This window comes from Garra rufa, chromosome 11 (assembly GCF_049309525.1).
Source record: "Garra rufa chromosome 11, GarRuf1.0, whole genome shotgun sequence".
Classification (NCBI taxonomy): domain Eukaryota; kingdom Metazoa; phylum Chordata; class Actinopteri; order Cypriniformes; family Cyprinidae; genus Garra; species Garra rufa.
The window spans coordinates 1,190,838-1,211,438 of NC_133371.1; the positions used below are offsets into that span (position 1 = coordinate 1,190,838).

Sequence of the window (20,601 nt, forward strand, 5' to 3'; positions counted from 1 at the left end):
TTTTGGCTATATAAAGGATGCAGTACTACCCTATAGGTTTCAAGATTAACATGAGATTGGGTAGAACTGTGTCTATTATGCCCCCTTCAAAGTAATTCTGAAGGATTTGGGTAAAAAATGCTCAAATTATAACCATGCTATCTTTAAATCCATAGAAATAAAAACAGGCTGTCACATTTGCATCTGCTCCTGCACAGAAATCCCTGCAGATTATAAAGGTAAACATACTCCTTAATTGTCTGCTCACAAAAGCAATCAAATACACGGCCAGTGGGTGAAAAGAGAGAACACTAGAGGAAGAAAGTACCGAAATAAGAATGCTCTCATGTCTCTGCGCAAGAGGCTATAAAAAACTTAAAGCTTCATTAACCACAGGCACATCATGACCTGTCCAAAATAGAGAGTGCCCTGCCATTAACCCATTAACGTTTTTATGGCAGGCAGCGTTTGAATGGGAACATATCCTCCTTTCACTGAGCTATAAAAGGAGCAACATATAGACTAAAGCTTTTTCTACAGCCATCTGCCATTGAGTTGAATGTTTGCAAATGCTAGAAATTATGCTGTGTATTTGCTTTTTGAACAGTGGGGTTGGGATTCAAAATGCACAATGGATATGATTACTATAGGCGTTATTTTATGTCCAAGTATCTAACTGTTCTTATGCTATCAACATCTCACTTTGCTGTTGTCAACTAAGTTACTAATACAACACCCCCATGTAACTGAGCAATAGTTTGTCCCAATACCATATGACCTCTATCACATGACTGCATTGCCTTCACTAACAGACGTTTTGAAAAACAAGCTGGTAAGTGGACTCTAATCTTCTTTAATAATATTTCATATTATGTTATTACACCAAATGCCATGTGTCAGACCAAATATAAGATGAGAATGTCAGCTATGCTACCAGTCAACTATGTTATTCAGCAGTGTCTGCTATGTTAGTCACAGACATGAACTAGTGTAATTTGTTATATTTAAGCCTGTTTGTGTTGTAGTTTATATGTAACTACACTTGTCGTAGTTTAACTGAGTATAACTTGCATTACTGTTCAAAGTCAGGTCTGTTAGATTTGTGAAATATTATTGAAATTAACAGAAAATCTTTTCCATTTAAATATATTTTAAATTGAAATGTATTTCTGTGATCAAACTAAATTTTCAGCATCATTACTTCAGTCTCCAGTGTCACATAATCTTTCAGAAATCATTCTAATATGCTGATTTGCAGCTCCAAAAATAAATTAGAAATGAGATTTATAGAAAGTACAATCAACAGCAGTCTTTTGTCATTATAAATGCCTTTATTGTCACTTTGATGAATTAAATGCCTTCTTGTTGAATTAATTTCAAAACCAAAAGTTGTGCTGACCCCTAATTTTAAACAGTATCTCCACATTATAGCATCGTTATACAACTGTGTACATAAATAATCAACACTCAATGTTTTCTACAGATGTCAACAGCAGAAAAACAGCGAAGATACAGGGCTCGACGGGATGCTGATCCCTCAAGAAGGGCACAATATTTAGAAAAGCAAAGAGAGGCCTGGTACAGACTAATAAGACACGGAAAGGTGAAACCAATCGCAGAGTTAAGCGAAAGAGAGAAACAAAGCAAAAGAGACGAATGGAGAAAAGCACAACAGAGAAGACGGCAAAGAAAGCGAATGCTAGAAAACACGATTACTCCTACAGAATTAAGGTAGAAAGCGTCTTTTAAGATGCTGTTTATATACTTTGATGTGTTATAAAAAATATAAATTCATATAATTAATATTAGAATGGCCGATTGAATTATTCATTAGAGCTTTTTAAATGTAATTTACTACCCTGATAGACTACTAAATTTGGAGCCTCCTGTAAGTGTGTGTAATTGTACTGCATCAGTCTGGCGGATTAAACCATCGCATCCCATATCCTCCTGACTACCTGAGATTTTAGTATTTTTTCATGTCATTACATTGAGTATAAGAACAAAATTGAAAAATAAAATTTTTGAAAAATGATATTTTAGTCATATGTTATGCTATGTCCTCTGTAGAGGACACCAGGATTAAAAAAAAAACATTTTTAAAAAAATAAAAAGACATGAATAGACATAAAAAGGCAAAACAGTCACAAATCAATTTTTAGTTTTTCATTCCAAACTTTATATAACGATGATTCTCAACTATTTTTTTTTAAATAACAGAATTATTTGATAAACCATTTTTTTTTTTACATAATGTGTGTAAAATGGCCATAAACAGGTTTTCCCATCATAAAAAATGCATCTATAAACTGTGAATAATCTTCATATTAATGTGTTTCTGGGGCAACATGTAATGAACAAATAAGTGTAATAATGGGAGTAATAATTTTCATGATTATGCAAGATTTTCATAATAATATCTAATATTTCAAAGCTATATTGAAATATAATTTCTTTCCCTTCACTTGTGTTTCCCAAAGTCCTGGTGTCCTCTACAGTGTCCTGTTTCAAAACAGAAGCTTATATTTTAATTTCAAACCCCATAACATTTTCATGAGATGTTGTTTTATGAGAAACAATGATAATTATTCAGATTTACAAAAAAATTATCATATTTCCATAAGGGTGTTAAATTTGATCTCTAAATTAATGTCAGCCATTTTTAAAAACCAAGGAGAGGGAGTGGCCATGGTGAAATTTCCAAACATTTGGTATCTCTAAAAAGCCCGGAATGTGTGCTCTGTACAGGACAAAACTCCATAGCTTTTAGTCAGTTGGATATAGACACACGCGGGGGCGCGCACATCCGGCCCAAGAGGTCCTGATGCGCGGACACGTGTAAGCCTCAGTCTCTCTCTGTGCGCAAGGATCCGTAGAGGAAAGTCTGTGGACAGGTACTTCGCTAAAGGCTAAACTGATTCATTCAAGGCCTTTAGTGTTTTTCACTCTGTAGGCTGACTGGCACTGATACCCTGCTGTCATTGCGATCTCACTCAGGAAGCCGTTTAAAGTTTATTCGATAAAGAAGATTTAACGTTAGTTTTAGTTTGGTTATCATTCGAGCAAAGTAAGTTACTCGGATCCGCATTTTTTTCTCTGTTCATCTGGGTAAGTCGTGTTTTTACTTTTTTTGAATTTATAATATTTTTTTAAGTACTGTTGTCGTTGCTTTATTGTAACGTTAGTTGTGTTAATGTAACGTTAGCGGATTGGTAACGTTAAATCCTTTCCGTTATCTCGTCTTTCCAATTAACTTAAGCGAGATGTTACGTTAACCTAAAGAAGATTTTATTTTATTATAGTTTAGTTTAAGTTTGGAGGTTAAATTCTATCCTGATAGACAATAGGGTAAAATTAGCCTGCATGCTAAACCTGTATTGTGTCACATATGGAACAAAAGCAACAGGTGACTGAAGGCTTCAACTAAATTACACGTCCAACGAAAACAACCAACACATTTAATAGTATAATAATTATTACGTTATAACGATTCCTAACTAACCTACTCGGTTTCAAAGATTAACAGAAAAAATAATCAGTTAATAGTTTATAATAATTCGATTATTAGGCGCTAAAATACTATTGTAGCTAACCAGTTAGCTTGCTAGCGCAAAAGGCTGTTTTGGATGTCTGGTCAGTGTTTGTTGTTGTACACTATAATTGATTTTTCTGGGCTTTTCATGTGCACCTGAATCTGTCTAGCATGAATTTGAAAGAATAACAGAGAAAACTGAAAGAAAAGAGATATGCCCTAACAAGCTGTTAGCTCCTGAGTGAAGTATGAACAACAAATCACTGTAGCATCTTCAGATTTCTTCCTCACATCATCAGGATGGAAATAGTCTGAAACCGGTTCCTCCAGCCAAAGGAAAACAAATGTCTTTCAGTGTCAAGATGACAAAGGACAATTAATCGAATTAAGCGTAATTAACCTTTTAAATGAACACTTGCCATTGGTTTAATTAATTCCTAGTAACAGCACTAATCTATTCACCAGGTTTATTTATCTGTCTGTCTGTCTTGGTTATTTTTTTGTTGTTCTATAAATGAATTGTACTTGGGGATCTTTGTTTCTCAGGAGTCGAATGGCCTCTGTTGTTACAGTGAAGACAGAGAAACGTCCTTCCCATGACTCTGAAGATGGCGACACAGTGGCTAAGAAGGCCAGGTATGAAAACAGCAGATGTTCGTGTCTTGCTTTGCTGCCAGCACATTCCCAGGGCGAGCCAAATATTCTTCATTGAAGTCAGCTCCTGTTTGCTGACCTGTTCTGATGAACGTGATTTTTCAAAGACCTGTACGTCCTGATAAGAATGACTTCACCAAATAGTTTTTTTCCTATTCTTTGATAAAAACAAATAGTCCACCCGAAAATTTACACACCCTCATGTTGTTCCAACCCTGTATGACCTTCTTTCTTTCTGCAAAACACAAAAGAAGATATTTTGAAGAAAGTTGGTAACCAAACAGTTTCGGTTGCCATTGATTTCCATTGTAGTTTTTGTGCGTACATTGGAAGTCAATGGGGTGAAACCGTTTTGTTACCAACATTACTCAAAATGTTTTTTTTTTTTGTGTTTAGCAGAAGAGCACAAAAGAAGATAGCTTCTTTTGTGTTCCCTTTAACACACAGAGAATTGGTTGAGATGGATTTTGAACAAAATGCTTGCTTTTAAACACGTTTTAAACAAACCAATGGTTTTAATTGTGTATATAAATGTCCAGAAGTTTAGTAACAGTTTGCAAAAATCACCAACACCATAGAGAATAATTTGAAAATGGCTCAAGTTGATGATTTTCTGATAGTTACACGTTACGTTTGTTTAAAAAGTTTTAGATCAGATTTTTCAAGTCAGTTTAAGCCATGCTTTTGCGTGCAGCTCCGTAGCATAGTTCCGTCCATATGCGTGTTTCCTCTGACCTGATTACATTTCCTCTTTCTCGGTTGACTAAAGGAAGTTGTTGCCCAGCCTGAAGACCAAGCGTGCCCCTGAGCTGGTGCTGGTGATCGGCACGGGGGTGAGTTCAGCCGTAGCTCCTCAGGTGCCCGCGCTGCGCTCCTGGAAGGGTCTGATCCAGGCGCTGCTAGATGCTGCCAATGACTTTGATTTGCTCGAGGAGGAAGAGAGCCGCCGCTTCCAGAAAAGTCTGCAAGAGGACAAGAACCTGGTGCATGTTGCTCATGACCTTATTCAGAAACTCTCACCAGTAAGCTCGTTTTTTTTCCCTCTTTCTCATTTTCATTTTCTTACCACTATATAAATTTGCCAGTAGTACATTTTCACATTTACAAGCATGCATTTGGCAAATGAAACTTATGTTGCATTCAATGTATCCACTTGAATCAATTTATGAATCAAAAGTATTTGAATAGATTTGATTTTAAGTTCTACTGATTTATTTATAAGATGAAAAGCCTGTAAATTAGTATATTATTATAATCTTATTACAAGGTTAAAACACCAGTGGAATTTTTTTCTAAAAAAAAAAAAAAAAAAACGTAAGGAAGTTTTTATATTTAATGACATAATTATGATTCTACTCCAGTTTTTTTGTTGAAACATTAACATCTAAACTGTGGCTTTCATAACTTGTTTTCATAACAGATTTTATTTAACAGGTTAAGTAAAAAATATAATGAATATATGTGACCCTGGACCACAAAACCAGTCATAAATTTGACAAAACTGAGATTTATACATCATATGAAAGCTCAATAAATAAGCGTTCTATTGATGTATGGTTTATTAGGATAGGACAATATTTGACTGAGATACGTCTATTTGAAATCAGAAATCTGAGGATGCAAAAAAATCAAAAAGGCTGAGAAAATCACCTTTAAAGTTGTCCAAATTAGGTTCTTAAAGTGCCCCTATTATGCCATTTTAAAGGTAGTTAATATTGTTGTAATAGTCTCTTAAAACAGGTTTACATGTATGCAAGTTCAAAAAACACTTTAGTTTTCTCCAAAATTAGATTTATTTTTACCCCGTTTCTAAATGATTCGTAAACGACTCGTTTGAAGCAGTTCGAAGAATCAGTCTCTCTAAACCCCTCCTTTCCGTGAGCCCTCACTGCTGTGATTGGTCAGATGGTGCAGTCCTTTTGGATTGGTCTACCGCTACAGCGCAAAACGAAACGCCCATTGGCATAACTGAATGACAGCTGCGGAGACCTGTTAATGCATAGAAAAGATAGCCTCGATTTTACCCTATCAATTCAAGCCGGAGTCTGACGATGAAACTGTTGAAGTGTCACATCGACAAGAAACTGTTTTGCAAGCACGACCGGAGCAGGACTTTTCTCAGTGGGTGTCATATGTTAACTGTGGAAAGTGCTTGCAATTTGCTTTTGTAAGCGAACCGGACACATCTCTACGTTGTGAACTTCAACACTGTACAATCCATAACACTGCGTTAAGCCATCGTTTATCATTATCATTACTTAAACTAATAAGGCAGACAGACAGTCAAGCTGCATCAATCACAAGACTTTTTAGACTACATTGCACTCACAGCTGAACAACAGAACTACAGAAACGTAAGTTAGCCGGTTACCAAGACATGTGCGGGGTTGTTACACACCATAACGTACACAAAGACGTATTTTGAACGATCGCTAGAAAATACAATTATTAATCATACTTACAGGTAGAAGTTCAGAGGAGCAAGCCGGTCCAAATAAACTGGGCACTGATCCATTTTTTAAAACCAAGGGTTTGGTGAATCTCGCGTTGTAACGTTACTCCCCAAGATTGGAAAAGCAGTCATCAGTAAAATGACGCGAACACAACACAAGATTGGCATTGGACTGCTGAGGTGTTGAAAAAATTAATGTTAACCACTCATTCTTGATAGTTTCATCTTTCGGAAGGGCATATAAAACAAATTCACTCTCACAGCGCAGGGCGTCTTCTTGACATGATGTAATCCACGTGAAAATGGTAGGCCTACTGTTTGTGGGCGGGCAAGTTGTTTGCGAAATTGAATGTGGGCGGACATTACGCAAATGTGTAGCTCGTGACGTGTGGCCGTTACAGAAAAAAGATTCGAATTGCTGACGACTCGTTTAGGCGAATGTGAGCCGACTCTTTTTTTTGTTAGACAAAAACTTTATTTATAGTGCACTGTCGGCGTCACAACTTTGCAGATAGTTTATGTTCACATACAGCTACATGACACACTACATGAAATATCATATTTGAAAAGGCATAATAGGGGCACTTTAACAATGCATATTACAAATCAGAAATTACATTTTGATATGTTTACAGTAGGAATTTTACAAAAAAATCTTCATGGAACATGAACTTTACTTAATTCCTTAATGATTTTTGGCATAAAAGAAAAATCTAAAATTTTGACCCATGCAATGTATTTTTGGCTATTGCTACAAATATACCCCAGCGACTTAAGACTGGTTTTGTGGTCCAGGGTCACATATAATATAGTGCATATATTTATCAACATGCTCCAAAACCCTCCTTATATTTTTCTAGTTATCTATTGAGATATGAATAGTGAATGATTCTTCATGAGTTTATGACTCCTTGAAACACCGATTGAGCAACATTTCAGTATGTTTCACTGTTTTTTTTTTCAACATAGATATTCATGTTTGTTATTGTTTATTTTGTGCAACAATCAGTATTAAAGAGGAAGAGTCGAGCCAGTTTACGAGCCACTTAAATTATGTAACTGCATTGGAACAACCTGTTATGTCACATTTAAGAGTGTCAAAGTGACAGTAAATTTGTAATAATAATGAAAAAGTAACATTTCCTGAATGATACGAATATTATTTTTGCCACATATACAGTTGAAGTCAAAAGTTTATATACAACTTGCAGAATCTGCAAAACGTTAATTATTTTAACCAAATTAAGAGGGATCATGCAAAACGCATGTTATTTTTTTATTTAGTACTGACCTGAATAAGATATTTCACATAAAATAAGTTTGCATATAGTCCACAGGAGAAAATAATAGTTGAATTTATAAAAATGACCCTGTTCAAAAGTTTACATACACTTGATTCTTAATACTGAGTTGTTACCTGAATGATTTTTTTTGTTGTTGTTGTTTTTTCACTGATGCTTTAGAAGGAAAAAATATGCATTAAGAGCCAGGGGTGTATACTTTTGAATGGAATGAGGATATTTAAATGTTTCTTTTTTTACCTAAATATCATATTTTTTTCATTTAGTACTGCCCTTCAGAAGCTACAGAAGATACTTGCAGAAGACAAAATAAGTTAAATTTACCCTGATCCTAATGCACTGTGTTTTCTTTTGGAGCTCTCAACGCTCTCATCAGTAAGCGTTTGAACCTTCTGTAATAGTTGCATATGAGTCCCTTAGTTGTCCTCAGTGTGAAAAGGGTATTGGAAAGGGTTCAAATGCACAAAAATGCTGGAAAACCAAATAATTTGTGGGAACTGAAGGATTTTTCCGAAGAACAGCAGGCAGTTTATCTGTTCAGGACAAAGAAGGGACTCATGAACAACTATCACTAAACAAACAAACACAGCTGTGGATCATTCAGGTAACAACACAGTATTAAGAATCAAGTGTTTTTTATAAATTCAACTTATTATTTTCTCTTGTGGATCAAATGTAAACGTCTTTTAATGTGATCTTATTCAGGTCAGTACTGAAAAAAACATGAATTTTGTATGAGCCATCTTATTTTTGGTCAAATAATTAACATTTTGCAGATTCTGCAAGGTATATGTAAACTTTAGACTTCAACTGTAGAAGTATTTGCTAAAAAAGCGTTGTTCCAATTTCTGTGGTGGGTTTGGTGAAAAAGTTTTCATGGCAAGGACAAATCTTCCCTAATAAGCGTGGATCTTGAGTACAATGCCAGGCGATGCATGGACTGGGGAAGAGCACAACTATGAGTTTGTCCACTTCTCTCCAGCCAAAATGCGGTGTAGAACCACGTGCCGTCTGTGTTGTTTTTGCCACCCAGTCAAAACAACGCTGTGATTTATCCCTGTTTTTCATTGTCAGGCCCCAGTATCATTTGCATCCAAACCCACCAATGTCACTAGAGGATTTAGATGGCATTAGGCCTGTGAAAGGGAGTTAGGTAATGAATTTCAGCTCCAGTGCTGGGGTTTCATTGCCTGGAATGGTTGTAGCTGAGCAGTTCTCATCAAAACAAAACAACTGTCCTAGAAAAACATCAGCCTGCTGTCTGTCTCCATCCCAGTAAATTGCCTAGCTCAGACTGTTTGTTATCGTTAGTGTGAGCTCTTTCAGTGATTTAACCTACTTCTGTGAGTGTTGAGCATCACATGAGCAGAGCAGACCCTGGTGGTGCAAAAAAATGAGGCTAATCTGAACTTCACACCTCCAGAACAACATGCCACGACTAGACGCTAGTCCATTTGGCTTCAGGACAACGTATTTCTTTAGTTATGCATTCTTTGCAATGTTTACAGCAAGTCAGTGGATGATAGTCAAAATAAATGTTCACATTTGCACTTTGACATGCTTGGGCATGAAGCTTTTTTTGATTTAGGCATCAGCTATTGAGCTACTATGTTGATAAGCACAAAAACCTGTATCTTTTCAAGAATGATTCTGAATTGCTCAATGCTGTTATTTTTCATCGAGTACCCAAATCAGGGCTTTGAATTTTACACAGATAAAAACAAGACTGTATGGGATAAACATATAGTCTTTAAAAACTGCATGTATTGTATAACGGTAGATCATATGTAATTTTTTGTCTGCAGTGAATGGGTGCCATCAGAATGAGAATCCAAACAGCTGATAAAAACCACAATGATCTGCAACTTATCAGCACTCCAATCCATCAAATAACATCTTGCTGCATGTTTATAAGAAGCATTTTTTTCTTAGCTGTTCCATTCTGACGGCACCCATTCACTACAGAGGGTCCATTGATGAGCAAGTGATGTAATGCTAAATTTCTCCAAATCCTTTCTGATGATGAAACAAACTCATATATATCTTGGATGGCCTAAGAATGAGTACAAGTTTAGTAAATTTAAATTTTTGAGCAAACTATTCTTTTAAGGAGCTATTTGCTCCTTTAAGAAAAGAGAACAGCAACCAAAATATTTATTTTAAGTCCAACATAAGAATACGTTTATTTAAAAAATTTAAAACACAGCTTTCATGAGCATAGTCTCATTTTATTGTCTCAACGCAACAAATTATATAATAAATTACTCCTCACATTTATGATTTTTCTAATAGTGATATTAGTAAAAATGTGCATTTTAGTATTTTTTGGTCTCAAATCGACTGTTTTAGGAGCAGTCTGGAGCCCTGCAAATGTGGTTTAAATGGTTCGATAACAAAAAAAAGTTTAGACCCCATTTACGTGATTTTAATGCTGACTGCATACAATTAGATGTCGAGACGGAGGTTAATACCAGGTGTAAACATTTGAAAGACATTTACACCTCTGAGATCAGAGGCATTAGTTCACCTCAGGTGTGCTAGTAATTAGCCTCTTCCTGAGAAAGTGGATTTTGAAAGCTATTCATAGCAGCACCTCTCTCTCTCTCTTTCTCTCTCTGGTTTTCCATGTGCCTCTGCCAGGCTCAGAGAATGAATTCAGCTCAGTGTAATGAGCTTGAGTCTGACCAGGGCAAGGGCACTGCTGTCAGAACTCCTCTATTCTCGGCGCTCTCTTCCCAATCTTCCACATTTTCTAATTGTCTACAAATATAGCCTGAATATTTGACTGAAGTTCTTCTAACTTTTATGAGATTCTTATTATCAGGGTTGAAGTTTGCATAGGTGAACGCCACCACAGAAAAAGTTAAAATCAGTATAATTGCCTACAGTTTCAGCCTAGGTACATGAATTAAGTACTTAATTTTCTTTGATGTGTTATTAGAGCACATTTCAATGCCCTCAAAGAAGATTTTTTTTTTCCTCTAGAAGCCTTCTGTGGTTCACTTGTCTTACACTGCATTCCCAAAAGAGTTATTTGAATACTCCTGAAGCTGATTTGTTTTTCCATATATCTCAGATTTCATTTTTTTCCCTCTCTGTAGCGGACGGGAAATGTACGCTCCACCTTTTTTAAAGACTGCCTCTATGAGGTGTTTGATGACCTGGAGTGTAAGATGGAGAACGCTGGGAAGCATCTCCTCCGCTCCGTGCTGCAGTTAATGGAGAGCGGTGCTCTGGTCCTCACCACCAACTTTGACAATCTGCTAGAGATCTATGCTGCCCACCAAGGAACCAAACTGGAGTCTCTCGATCTCACAGATGAGAAGAAGGTATCATCTGTGTTTTGTAAAAACATGTTTCTATATAGCAGCAGTGTTTTAAATCTGAATAGTGAAGGAGGTCTAGATTTGGATTCGGTCAATGCGGGAATGTGTCAGTGAAAGAAGACTGTTTTTAATCTAAATGTCGTTTCTGAAGCAACAGTATTAGTTAAAAGGGCATCCAAGATGTAGGTGACTTTGTTTCTTTAGTAGAACACAAATGAAGATTTTTAACTCAAACCGTTGCAGTCTGTCAGTCATATAATGGCAGTCAATGGGATCCATCGCTTTGAGAGTAAAAAAAAACATACACGGACAAAACCCAAGTTAAACCCTGTGGCTCGTAACGATACATTGATGTCTTAATACATGAAACAATCGGCCTGTGCAAGAAACTGAACCGTATTTATATAATTTTTTACCTCTAACAATGTCCAACTGTCCTGAGCGCGTTCACAACAGCTAGTGCGTGATGAAGAGCAAGCGACCATAACTTCAGACGGTCTGACTGAAAAGTTGGGAGTCTGAAAAGTCAACACTCCCTGGTGAATTTGCGCAAGCAAATGTAATCCTTTAGTGTTTAATCGGTTGCACGTTGACGTGTTCAGGACTGTTGGACATTGTGGTGGATCAGAGGTAAAATAATTATATAAATACTGTTCAGTTTCTTGCGCAGACCGATTGTTTTGTGTTAAGACATCAATGTATCGACACGAGCCGCAGGGTTTAATTTGGTTTTGTTTGTGTATGTTTTTTTTGTCTCTCAAAGCCGTGGGTCACATTGACTCATACAACGGTTTGAGTTCTTTGTTTGTGTTCTACTGAAGAAACAAATCACCTACATCTTGGATGTCCTGGGAGGGAGCAATAAAACATACAATTTTTGGGTGAACTATCCCTTTAAACTCTTGTAAAAATCATAATAAAATACTAAATTGTATAAATCAGCTTGTGAAAATCATATTATTATTATTATTTATTGTTATTATTATTATTATTTTGTTGTTTGAATCCTCCTGTAGTTTTGATGGAATTTTGACTGTATATAAATTATATAAAGTATAATGAAATCACAAATAATTAATTGTATATAATATAAAATGTTATAATGTACTTATTTGATACAAAATACAGCAAGATTTTGAAATATTTTGCTATTTAAAATGGTTTTCTATTTGAATATATTTTAAAATGTAAGTTATTCCTGTCATTTCAAAGCTGAATTTTCAGCATCATAATTCCAGTCACATGATCCTTCAGAAATCATTCTAATATTCTAATTTGCTGCTCAAAAACATTTATTATAATGTCAAAAACAGCTAAAAGATTTTTTTCAGGTTTCTTTGAGTAGAAAGTTCAGAAGAACAGCATTTATCTGAAATAAATCTTCTGCAGCATTATAGTTGACACTTTTGAACAATTTAAAGCATCCTTGCTAAATAAAACAATTAATTTCTATAATTCCTATGAATATTATTGTGTTTAATCTTACAGCTTTTTATTTTCATGCTGATCTTTGGATCTTTCTATTCATCAAAGAATCCTGAAAAATGTTACTATAAGCAAATCAGAACATTAGAATGATTTCTTAAGGATCATGTGACACTAAAGACTGGAGTAATGATGCTGAAAATGTTTTAGTTTTGATCCCAGGAATAAATTACATTTTAAAATATATTTAAATAGAACACAATAGAATAATTTGACAATATTACTGCTTTTGCTGTATTGTGGATCAAATAAATGAATGCAGGCTTAGTGAGCAGAAGAGACTTTAAAAAAACTAAAATTTAGCTATTTAAAAAAGTTTGACTGGTAGTTTAATATATATATATATATATATATAATTTTATTTATTTTTTATTTATTTTAAATTTAAAACATCCTGATAATATAAATAAAAGTAACTGGGAGCTTAGAGACCATCAGCAATGTGACGTCATATAGTGCATTATTTAGTCTATGATCGAACTGCATTGTTTATGTCCGATTCCCCTTGAAATTAAATCAGTCACTGATAAATAACTGATAAGAAATCTGGAAAAAAGAGACCATGAGGATTTGTACAAAAATACCCATCATCAGATGATCAGTTGCTTTAAGCTTAAACTAAAAACAATGTTTGCTTTGAATAAAACTGTGAAATGCTGTTCCTCAGATGCTCAGTGCATCGGGTTCATCTCTGTTTGCTTTTGGCCATAAATTTCCTTCAGGACAAAGCAGTGAAAGCTTCAGCTATAGGCCATAAAATCAGCCGTATGGTCTCCGGCCAAGCGTCACATAGTGCATTAGTGCATGCAAGCTCTACAGCAGCTCACCTGAAGGACCCTCTGAAACACTAGTGACTGCATGTTCAGTTCCCTGTGTCTTTATTCATCAGGCCATGTGTGGTTTTCCATAGAGTGGCCTTTAGGCAGGGTGTTTATGCACCTTTTCCATCAGATGCCTCTTGATTAGAACCCGCAGTCATTAAAAGCAGCTGGACGCTCCTAGTGGGAGCCGGATTGGGAGCAGTGGAGTATGAAATGGCACTGTGTGCTTGTGTGTGCAGGTTCTGGAGTGGGCTCAGGAGAAGAGAAGACTGAGTGTACTCCATATTCACGGTGTTTACACCAACCCCAGCGGCATCGTACTGCATCCTGCTGGCTACCAGAACGTTCTAAGGAACACGGAAGTCATGGTGAGTGAATGTTTTCTTCTCTCAGGAGAAAATAAAGTCACATAACTGGAACGCTGATTATTCACTGGGGTGGAGGACACTGAACCAAAGCATTCTGGCCTGAAGAGATACTCCCTTTTGTGTCAGTTTTTATTGCTCACTCTCCAGTCCTTGAAATAATTTACCCAAATACAAACCGTTATGACAGCATTATCAGCATATGGAGTTTATATGACGCTGATAAAAGCAGCATACCATAGTTACGTTGGCTTGAGAAAACAAGCTTTCATAAAATTGAAGATTAAAAATCATAAAAATCCCATAGATTTACATTGACAGAATGTTCAAATGAGCCAACACTATTCAAACTGTCAAAAATCAAACTTGAACTCCCAGAGTACCTTGACAATAAATGAAGCTTCCCTTCTGTTCTATTTCTGATCAGTTCAAACTTCCATTTTATCTAATATTTCTAATCTATTTAACTATTAATCTGTCTAGCCAAGACTAGCAACTAGAATCTTGTTAGCAACTTGATAATCATGCTAGAAACATGCTAACAACTTGCCAGTCAGGTTAGAAACATGTTAGAAACATGCTAGCAACTTGCTCAAATAATAAAATGTTAAATAATTTAATATACATAATATACAATATGCACACAATTTAATTACAATAGAGCTATTTCTATTTTTTGTTATTTCTATATTTGTATTATTATTAGTAGTAGTAGTAGTAAAATAATAGTAATAAAAAAAGTTAAATAATAATAATAAAATGTTAGGTAATTTAAAATGTTTTTCTAAATTAATCTTTTGTTATTTTAAGTGAAATATTACAATAGTAATATTTCTTTTCATGTTATTTATGTATTTTTATTTAAAACATGTGAGTAGTAGTAGTTGTAGTAAAATACTTTTTTTTTTTTTTTTTTTTAAATATATAGATATAGATAGACGAGTAGACTCAAATGTGTTCATAGTGTAAGAAAATCATTGTCATATTGACCCGAATATAAGACGACCCCCCTTTTTCAAGATGTACCTTTTGGAAGAAGGCTTTTTAAATTATTTTCTTATTGCGTATTTTTCCTTTTTTAGTTTTTGTTTTAAAAGTATGGTAAATACTGGTAAAATGTAAAAAAAAAAAAAAAAAAAAAAAAAATTTTTTTAAGCTTTTTAAATTTCTAAGAAGTAGGATAAGAATAAGTTATCAATCAAATGAAATCAGTATTAACTAAATTCATTTGTACTTCAGATGTGGCATAAAAGAACACAAAAGTGGCTTGTAGGTGTATTTTCATATGTTTAATGAGGCTCAGAGATGGCATGAGTGCAAATTCATAAATTCATGTTGAGATTAGTGTAATAAAATTTTGAATACAGAAATTTTAAATGATTTAAATAACTGAAAAGATACTTTAAAAATGAAACAAATTTGCCAGTAGGTGACAGCAAGAGACAGTAATGATTTAATTACTGAAACATATTGATTGATTCGTTCGAACGGCTGATTCATTCAGGAATAAAGCAAGTCACTGTCTTTATGAATGGGAAATTGAATCATTTCTCTAGATTTAAAATCTCACGTTTATTCGTAAATGAAACACTGCTGTGTTTGAAAGAAAATGCACGGCGGCTCAGTTGTGACTTGTTTCAGACTATTTTTGACAACGAAATAGAGCAAAATCAGGCAGTAGTGTTATAGTCAGACAATGTAAGTCACTCAATAATAACTTCTTGTTTATTGAACTGTTGTATTAAATCAAAATTTCATTTACAAACTCCCTTAAAAATGATTAGAAACTGTCATTCATCTTAAGCGATCTTAAGTTCCATTATAATCATCAAAGCTCTCTACGTTGCACAATCAATCTCTTATTTACACTATGTCTACACTTTGTTTATGAAAGGATTTGTCAGATATGTCTGATACATTACTCAAGGTTGCAAAAACACGTAGAAAAAAATAAAAGCACCCCTCGGCGCAAACACAAATCTGCTGATCGGGTCAGTTGCACATGGTGCTCCTAAATATTTTTTCATAGTCGCATGTCAGTCAGTTATTACACTGTTGCATGTTTTTACAGAGGGAGATCCAGAAACTCTATGAAACAAAGTCTTTTGTATTCCTGGGCTGTGGGAGAACAGTGGACGACACCACCTTCCAGGCACTGTTTCTAGAGGCGGTCAAACACAAGTCCGACCTGGAGCATTTCATGCTGGTGCGGCGAGAGGACGTGGGCGAATTCAAGAAGCTCAGAGACAACATGCTGGACAAGGGCATTAAGGTCATCTCCTACGGCAACGAATACGCCGACCTGCCGGAATACTTCGAACGACTGGCCAATGAGATTTGCAACAGGGAAGTGGACCGGGATGTGGTGACCAATGGTTGGGGTAAGTTGATTTCACTTTATAGACACATTACATTAGGGGTGTGACGAGACACGAGACTGGATTCACTGGCGATCTGTTAACTAGGTATGCACCAAAATGAAAATTCTTGGCCGAAGCCGAACAAAATTACACACTGGGCCGAAGGCCGATTACCGAACACGGTTTTTCATGTATTTTCCCCCATGTATTCTGCCAATTTTTTACTATTGCATACATTAAATAGCCAAAATATGCTTTAAAAAAAAAATAAGTTACGAAACAATTTAAAAATATTTACTTAACACTGAACATTTTTAACACTCTAGTAGACATTATAGCCTACCAACAAAGCACAATTTAACTTAAAATTAATAAGTTACTAAAATAATATTCGTTGGCCATTTTTAAGAGCCCCTTCTTGAATCAGGCATGTGTTTTAAATGTACAAATAAATGCAGCCTTGCTGAGCAAAGGAGAATGTTATAATGCATGTATTAATAGAGCTGTTGTAATGATTATCATTATTATTGTCTTACTTTTTTATTTTATTTTGCAGAACAACAGTAAAATTACAAAGCTAACATTTATGAATGTTGACTTTTATTTTGGCGGAAACCCACAAGAAGACTTCAGTACTGCTTTTTGCTGACAGCAGCAGATTTATGAATGATTCCCATCACGCAGATTTTCCTCGCACTTTGGACTTTGAACCCTGGCTAACAAGCTCATGCAGCGCTGTCAGAATAAATACAATTTATGCATGTATTAGACATAACATAACATTCTGTAGTTTGTTTACTAATGGTTTAAGCCCATTTGGTGATTTCAGTCATCATACAGTAACCAGCAACAACCAGCCCTTTCTCATCTCATGAAGACATGCGATGCGGTACTAAACAGTCTCTCACTGTCGGTGCTTGGAATGATTTTTGAGTCTTTCTCTGACAGTTTTAAATGCTTCCACACTGCCCACATTGCTGCATTAGTGCTCACCTCTATTTGATCGTCATTGTTTGGTCTAATTTATTAGGCCTTTTCGCTTATTCGGTTATAATTTTGGTTGCCAAACATTTGGTGCATCCCTACTTTTAACGATTAATCGTGCAGCTCTATTTAAACACTGTAAAATGTTTTGCTCGCCACGAGATCTCGTCACATCCCCACATTACATACAATCAATGTTTTATTTTTTTCACTGACTCGTTTGCTGGATTGATTCAGGATCTCCCATCTCACAAGGCGAAGAAAGCCAAAATGGCTTTACGACCCAGAAAAACCTCCTGCAAGGTTAGGACAGCTTCTGTGTTGCCACCTCATCCAGCTTGCATGCTAAAGGCGGTTTGGGCATTTGACCAAAGCATGACGACGCATTTTTGTCCTTTTCCCGTCTTTCTTTCAGTGCATGCTTCTAGAACCATAGAACCATGAATGCAGCACAAGAGCTTCTGTTGTTGTCTTATACTCGCCTTCCCACTGTCCTCTGCACCCGTGGCTTCCCGTGATGAAATCAGCTGATGCGCACTGTTGTAACGAGATCTTCATTGTGGCTCTTCCTCTCTCCCTGTCCAGACTACCACTCGTGACACAAGTGGCAGTCTGGGAATGTTTCTACAGTTCCGTCGCCCCCTTCCGCTCGGATCTGGTATGACTAGATCTTCACGCACAACAGACTCATTTCTCATACTTAAGCCGAGCGCCGCCAGTACTGGTTCGCTCCACACGGAAAAGGCGTCAGTAAAATCACCACCAAGCAAACTGTGACCTCCTGCAACTCGGAAAATATTTATGTGTGTGAGGGAGAATTTTTTTAAGTGAAGCGTGGACCAAAAATGATGTTTTAAGGCCAGTCTGATCTTAAACACGAGCTGTCAAATACCAAAACAGTTGAACAGGCGAGATTTAGCAATGCAGTCTCACTTCCTATTTCAGTTTTTACATTAGTCATTGCACCAGCAATATTTAAATCATTGTGTGAACCACACAAAACTATCAAGAAATATCCATGTCATATTTCAGACCTAAATAAGAATGTGTGTGTGTGTGTATATACAGTACAGACCAAAATTTTTGGTCTGTACTGTATATTTTTCTGTTTATTAAAGTTTTTACTCTACATTTGTGCAGTTTTCAGTGGGTTAGTGATATTTTTTAAAATATATATAAATTAATAAATATTTTTTTTAAATGGGTTTTTATACAAAAACTGCTTTTTTATGTAAAATTCACTTTATAAAAGACCCACATTTCTAACTTTAATTCATGGGGATAACATGGATAGTTTCACATGGTTTAGTGTAAGATTTTTGCCCATCTTTCGGAAAATCCAGTTTTAAAATAAAAAAAAATAACTTTTACCAGTAGGTAGCTGCAGAGCTCCACTATTTGCTATTTGACCACCTGAAAGATATTTTTTCACAAGTTTTTTCAGTTGACTTCATATCTACAGTACAGACCAAAAGTTTGGACACACCTTCTGAGAATATATATATATAATCAATCAATTTTAGGACTATTAGCTGCCCAATTTCAAATTTTAATTATTGTAATGTGAAAAATCCTTCATTTCTGTAATTTTTTTAAATATTTGTACTATTTTCCATAGTGCAGTACAGTCGTATGTTTAATGACAGCATTTGCAGTACTGAATAATGAATTAAAATATTGATTTTAATAAAATGTAGTTTTCGTTACTTTTACTGTACATTACTAGTTTTTATGTTTTTTTTAAAGATGGCTTTTCTGCTCACCAAGCCTGCATTTGTTTGATCCAAAGTACAGCAAAATCTGTAAAATTCTGAAATATTTTTACTATTTAAAATAATTACTTTCTATTTGAATATATTTTAAAATGTATTTTATTTATGCGATTTCAAATCTGAATTTTTAGCATAGTCACATGATCCTTCAGAAACCATTCTAATATTCTGATTTGCTCAAAAACATTTATTATTATTATTATTATGATGATTAAAAACAGCTTTCAGGTGTCTTTGGTGAATAGAAAGTTCAGAAGAACAGCATTTATCTGAAATAAAAATCTTTTGTAACATTATAAATGTCATTTTGGATCAATTTAAAGCATCCTTGCTAAATAAAAGTATTAATTTACATAATTTCTTTTCCCGAAAAATTATACTGACTACAAGCTTTTGAACTTCTGTTTATTTCAGATAAATGCTGATCTTGCGATCTTTCTATTCATCAAAGGATCTGAAAGGAAATGTACTCAACTGTTTGAAATATTGATAATAATAATTAATATTTCTTCAAAAGCAAATCAGCATGTAAGAATGATTTTTGAAGAATTGTGTGACACTGAAGACTGGAGTAATGATGCTAAAAATTTAGCTTTAATCACAGGAATAAATTACATTGCAAAATATATTCAACTAGAAAGCTGTTATTTTAAATAGTACAAATATTTCATAAAAAATATATTTTAAATGCAAACAAACACATTTTCTGAATTGCAAGATATAAATTCTGAGATAAAAACTAAGAAAAGTCTGAAATGTTCGATATAATCTCGCAAATGCAAGAAAAAAAATCCAGAATTGCAATTACCGTTTTTATTTTTTATTCTGTGGCAGAAACAAGCTTTCAAACACATTACAAAAAGTGAGCTGTAAACTCAAAAAGTCAGATTTGTTTGAAAAATGTTGCAACTATCTTTTTTTTTTTTCTTTCTTTCCTTAATTCTGTTGTGGAAAAAAAGCTTCCATATACAGCATACACACACACACATTGTTGTTGGTTGAAATATGACTCCGGACATTCTTTTATTACTAAATCAATCCTGTAAAGAGGAAATGCAATAAACGATTGGTCAGGGTGACTTGAGGTGTGAATCAAAATTCATGTGATTTCTCAGGCTGTACTTAGAAGCATCTCAGCTTCCTTGAATCTACTTGAACGCGTCATGAGACTGAGGATAATGGTGTAATGCCATCATTCTTCTCAAGCCACACAACTTTCAACACATTTTATTGCACTTTGACAGTTAGTCCCCATTTATAGTCATTAATGCTTGGTCAGTAATGCTCGAAAGAAGATATGTGAACAGTTGTTTATAAACCTTTTGTATTTGAACTCCAGTGGTCCACTGTTTTATCATCTCTGTCCACAAATGTCTTTTAGGTATTTATATGCTATTTTAAAATAAAGCATCTGTTTGGTACCAAATGTGTTGTTGTCGTAATTGAAAAGAAATAAATGCAGTGAATGTGTTTTCAAGGATTACATCTACACTACCAGTCAAAAGTTTTTAACCCGTAAGATTTTAATGTTTCTAAAAAAGTCTCTTCTGCTCACCAAGCCAAGCATTTA

General features: G+C 35.0%; 1 protein-coding gene across 4 annotated transcripts; it reads left to right on the forward strand.

Annotated features, from left to right (window-relative positions):
* The first annotated feature begins 1,446 nt into the window (after nucleotides 1–1,446).
* On the forward strand, nucleotides 1,447–19,134 carry fam118b (family with sequence similarity 118 member B). Of its 4 annotated transcripts, none has more exons than XM_073850402.1 (8): nucleotides 1,447–1,710; nucleotides 4,058–4,147; nucleotides 4,935–5,187; nucleotides 11,020–11,247; nucleotides 13,790–13,918; nucleotides 15,987–16,296; nucleotides 17,497–17,562; nucleotides 17,675–19,134. In XM_073850402.1, exons 1-8 carry the CDS (start codon nucleotides 1,463–1,465, stop codon nucleotides 17,701–17,703), a joined length of 1,353 nt encoding a protein of 450 aa, XP_073706503.1. In that variant the 5' UTR covers nucleotides 1,447–1,462; the 3' UTR covers nucleotides 17,704–19,134. The 4 variants fall into 4 exon arrangements, with proteins under 4 accessions (XP_073706503.1, XP_073706504.1, XP_073706506.1 ...); XM_073850403.1 differs by having other exon boundaries at nucleotides 17,845–19,134; XM_073850405.1 differs by lacking the exon at nucleotides 1,447–1,710 and adding an exon at nucleotides 2,814–2,873.
* The last annotated feature ends 1,467 nt before the right edge of the window (nucleotides 19,135–20,601 follow it).

What these genes read in the sequence shown, in the direction of transcription:
- fam118b (XM_073850402.1), top strand. Translation starts at nt 1,463, where the DNA reads ATGTCAACAGCAGAAAAACAGCGAAGATACAGGGCTCGACGGGATGCT. An exon ending in ATTACTCCTACAGAATTAAG is followed by an intron (nt 1,711 to 4,057) that starts GTAGAAAGCGTC and finishes TTTGTTTCTCAG; the next exon opens with GAGTCGAATGGCCTCTGTTG. An exon ending in CCAGAAAAACCTCCTGCAAG is followed by an intron (nt 17,563 to 17,674) that starts GTTAGGACAGCT and finishes TCTTTCTTTCAG; the next exon opens with TGCATGCTTCTAGAACCATA.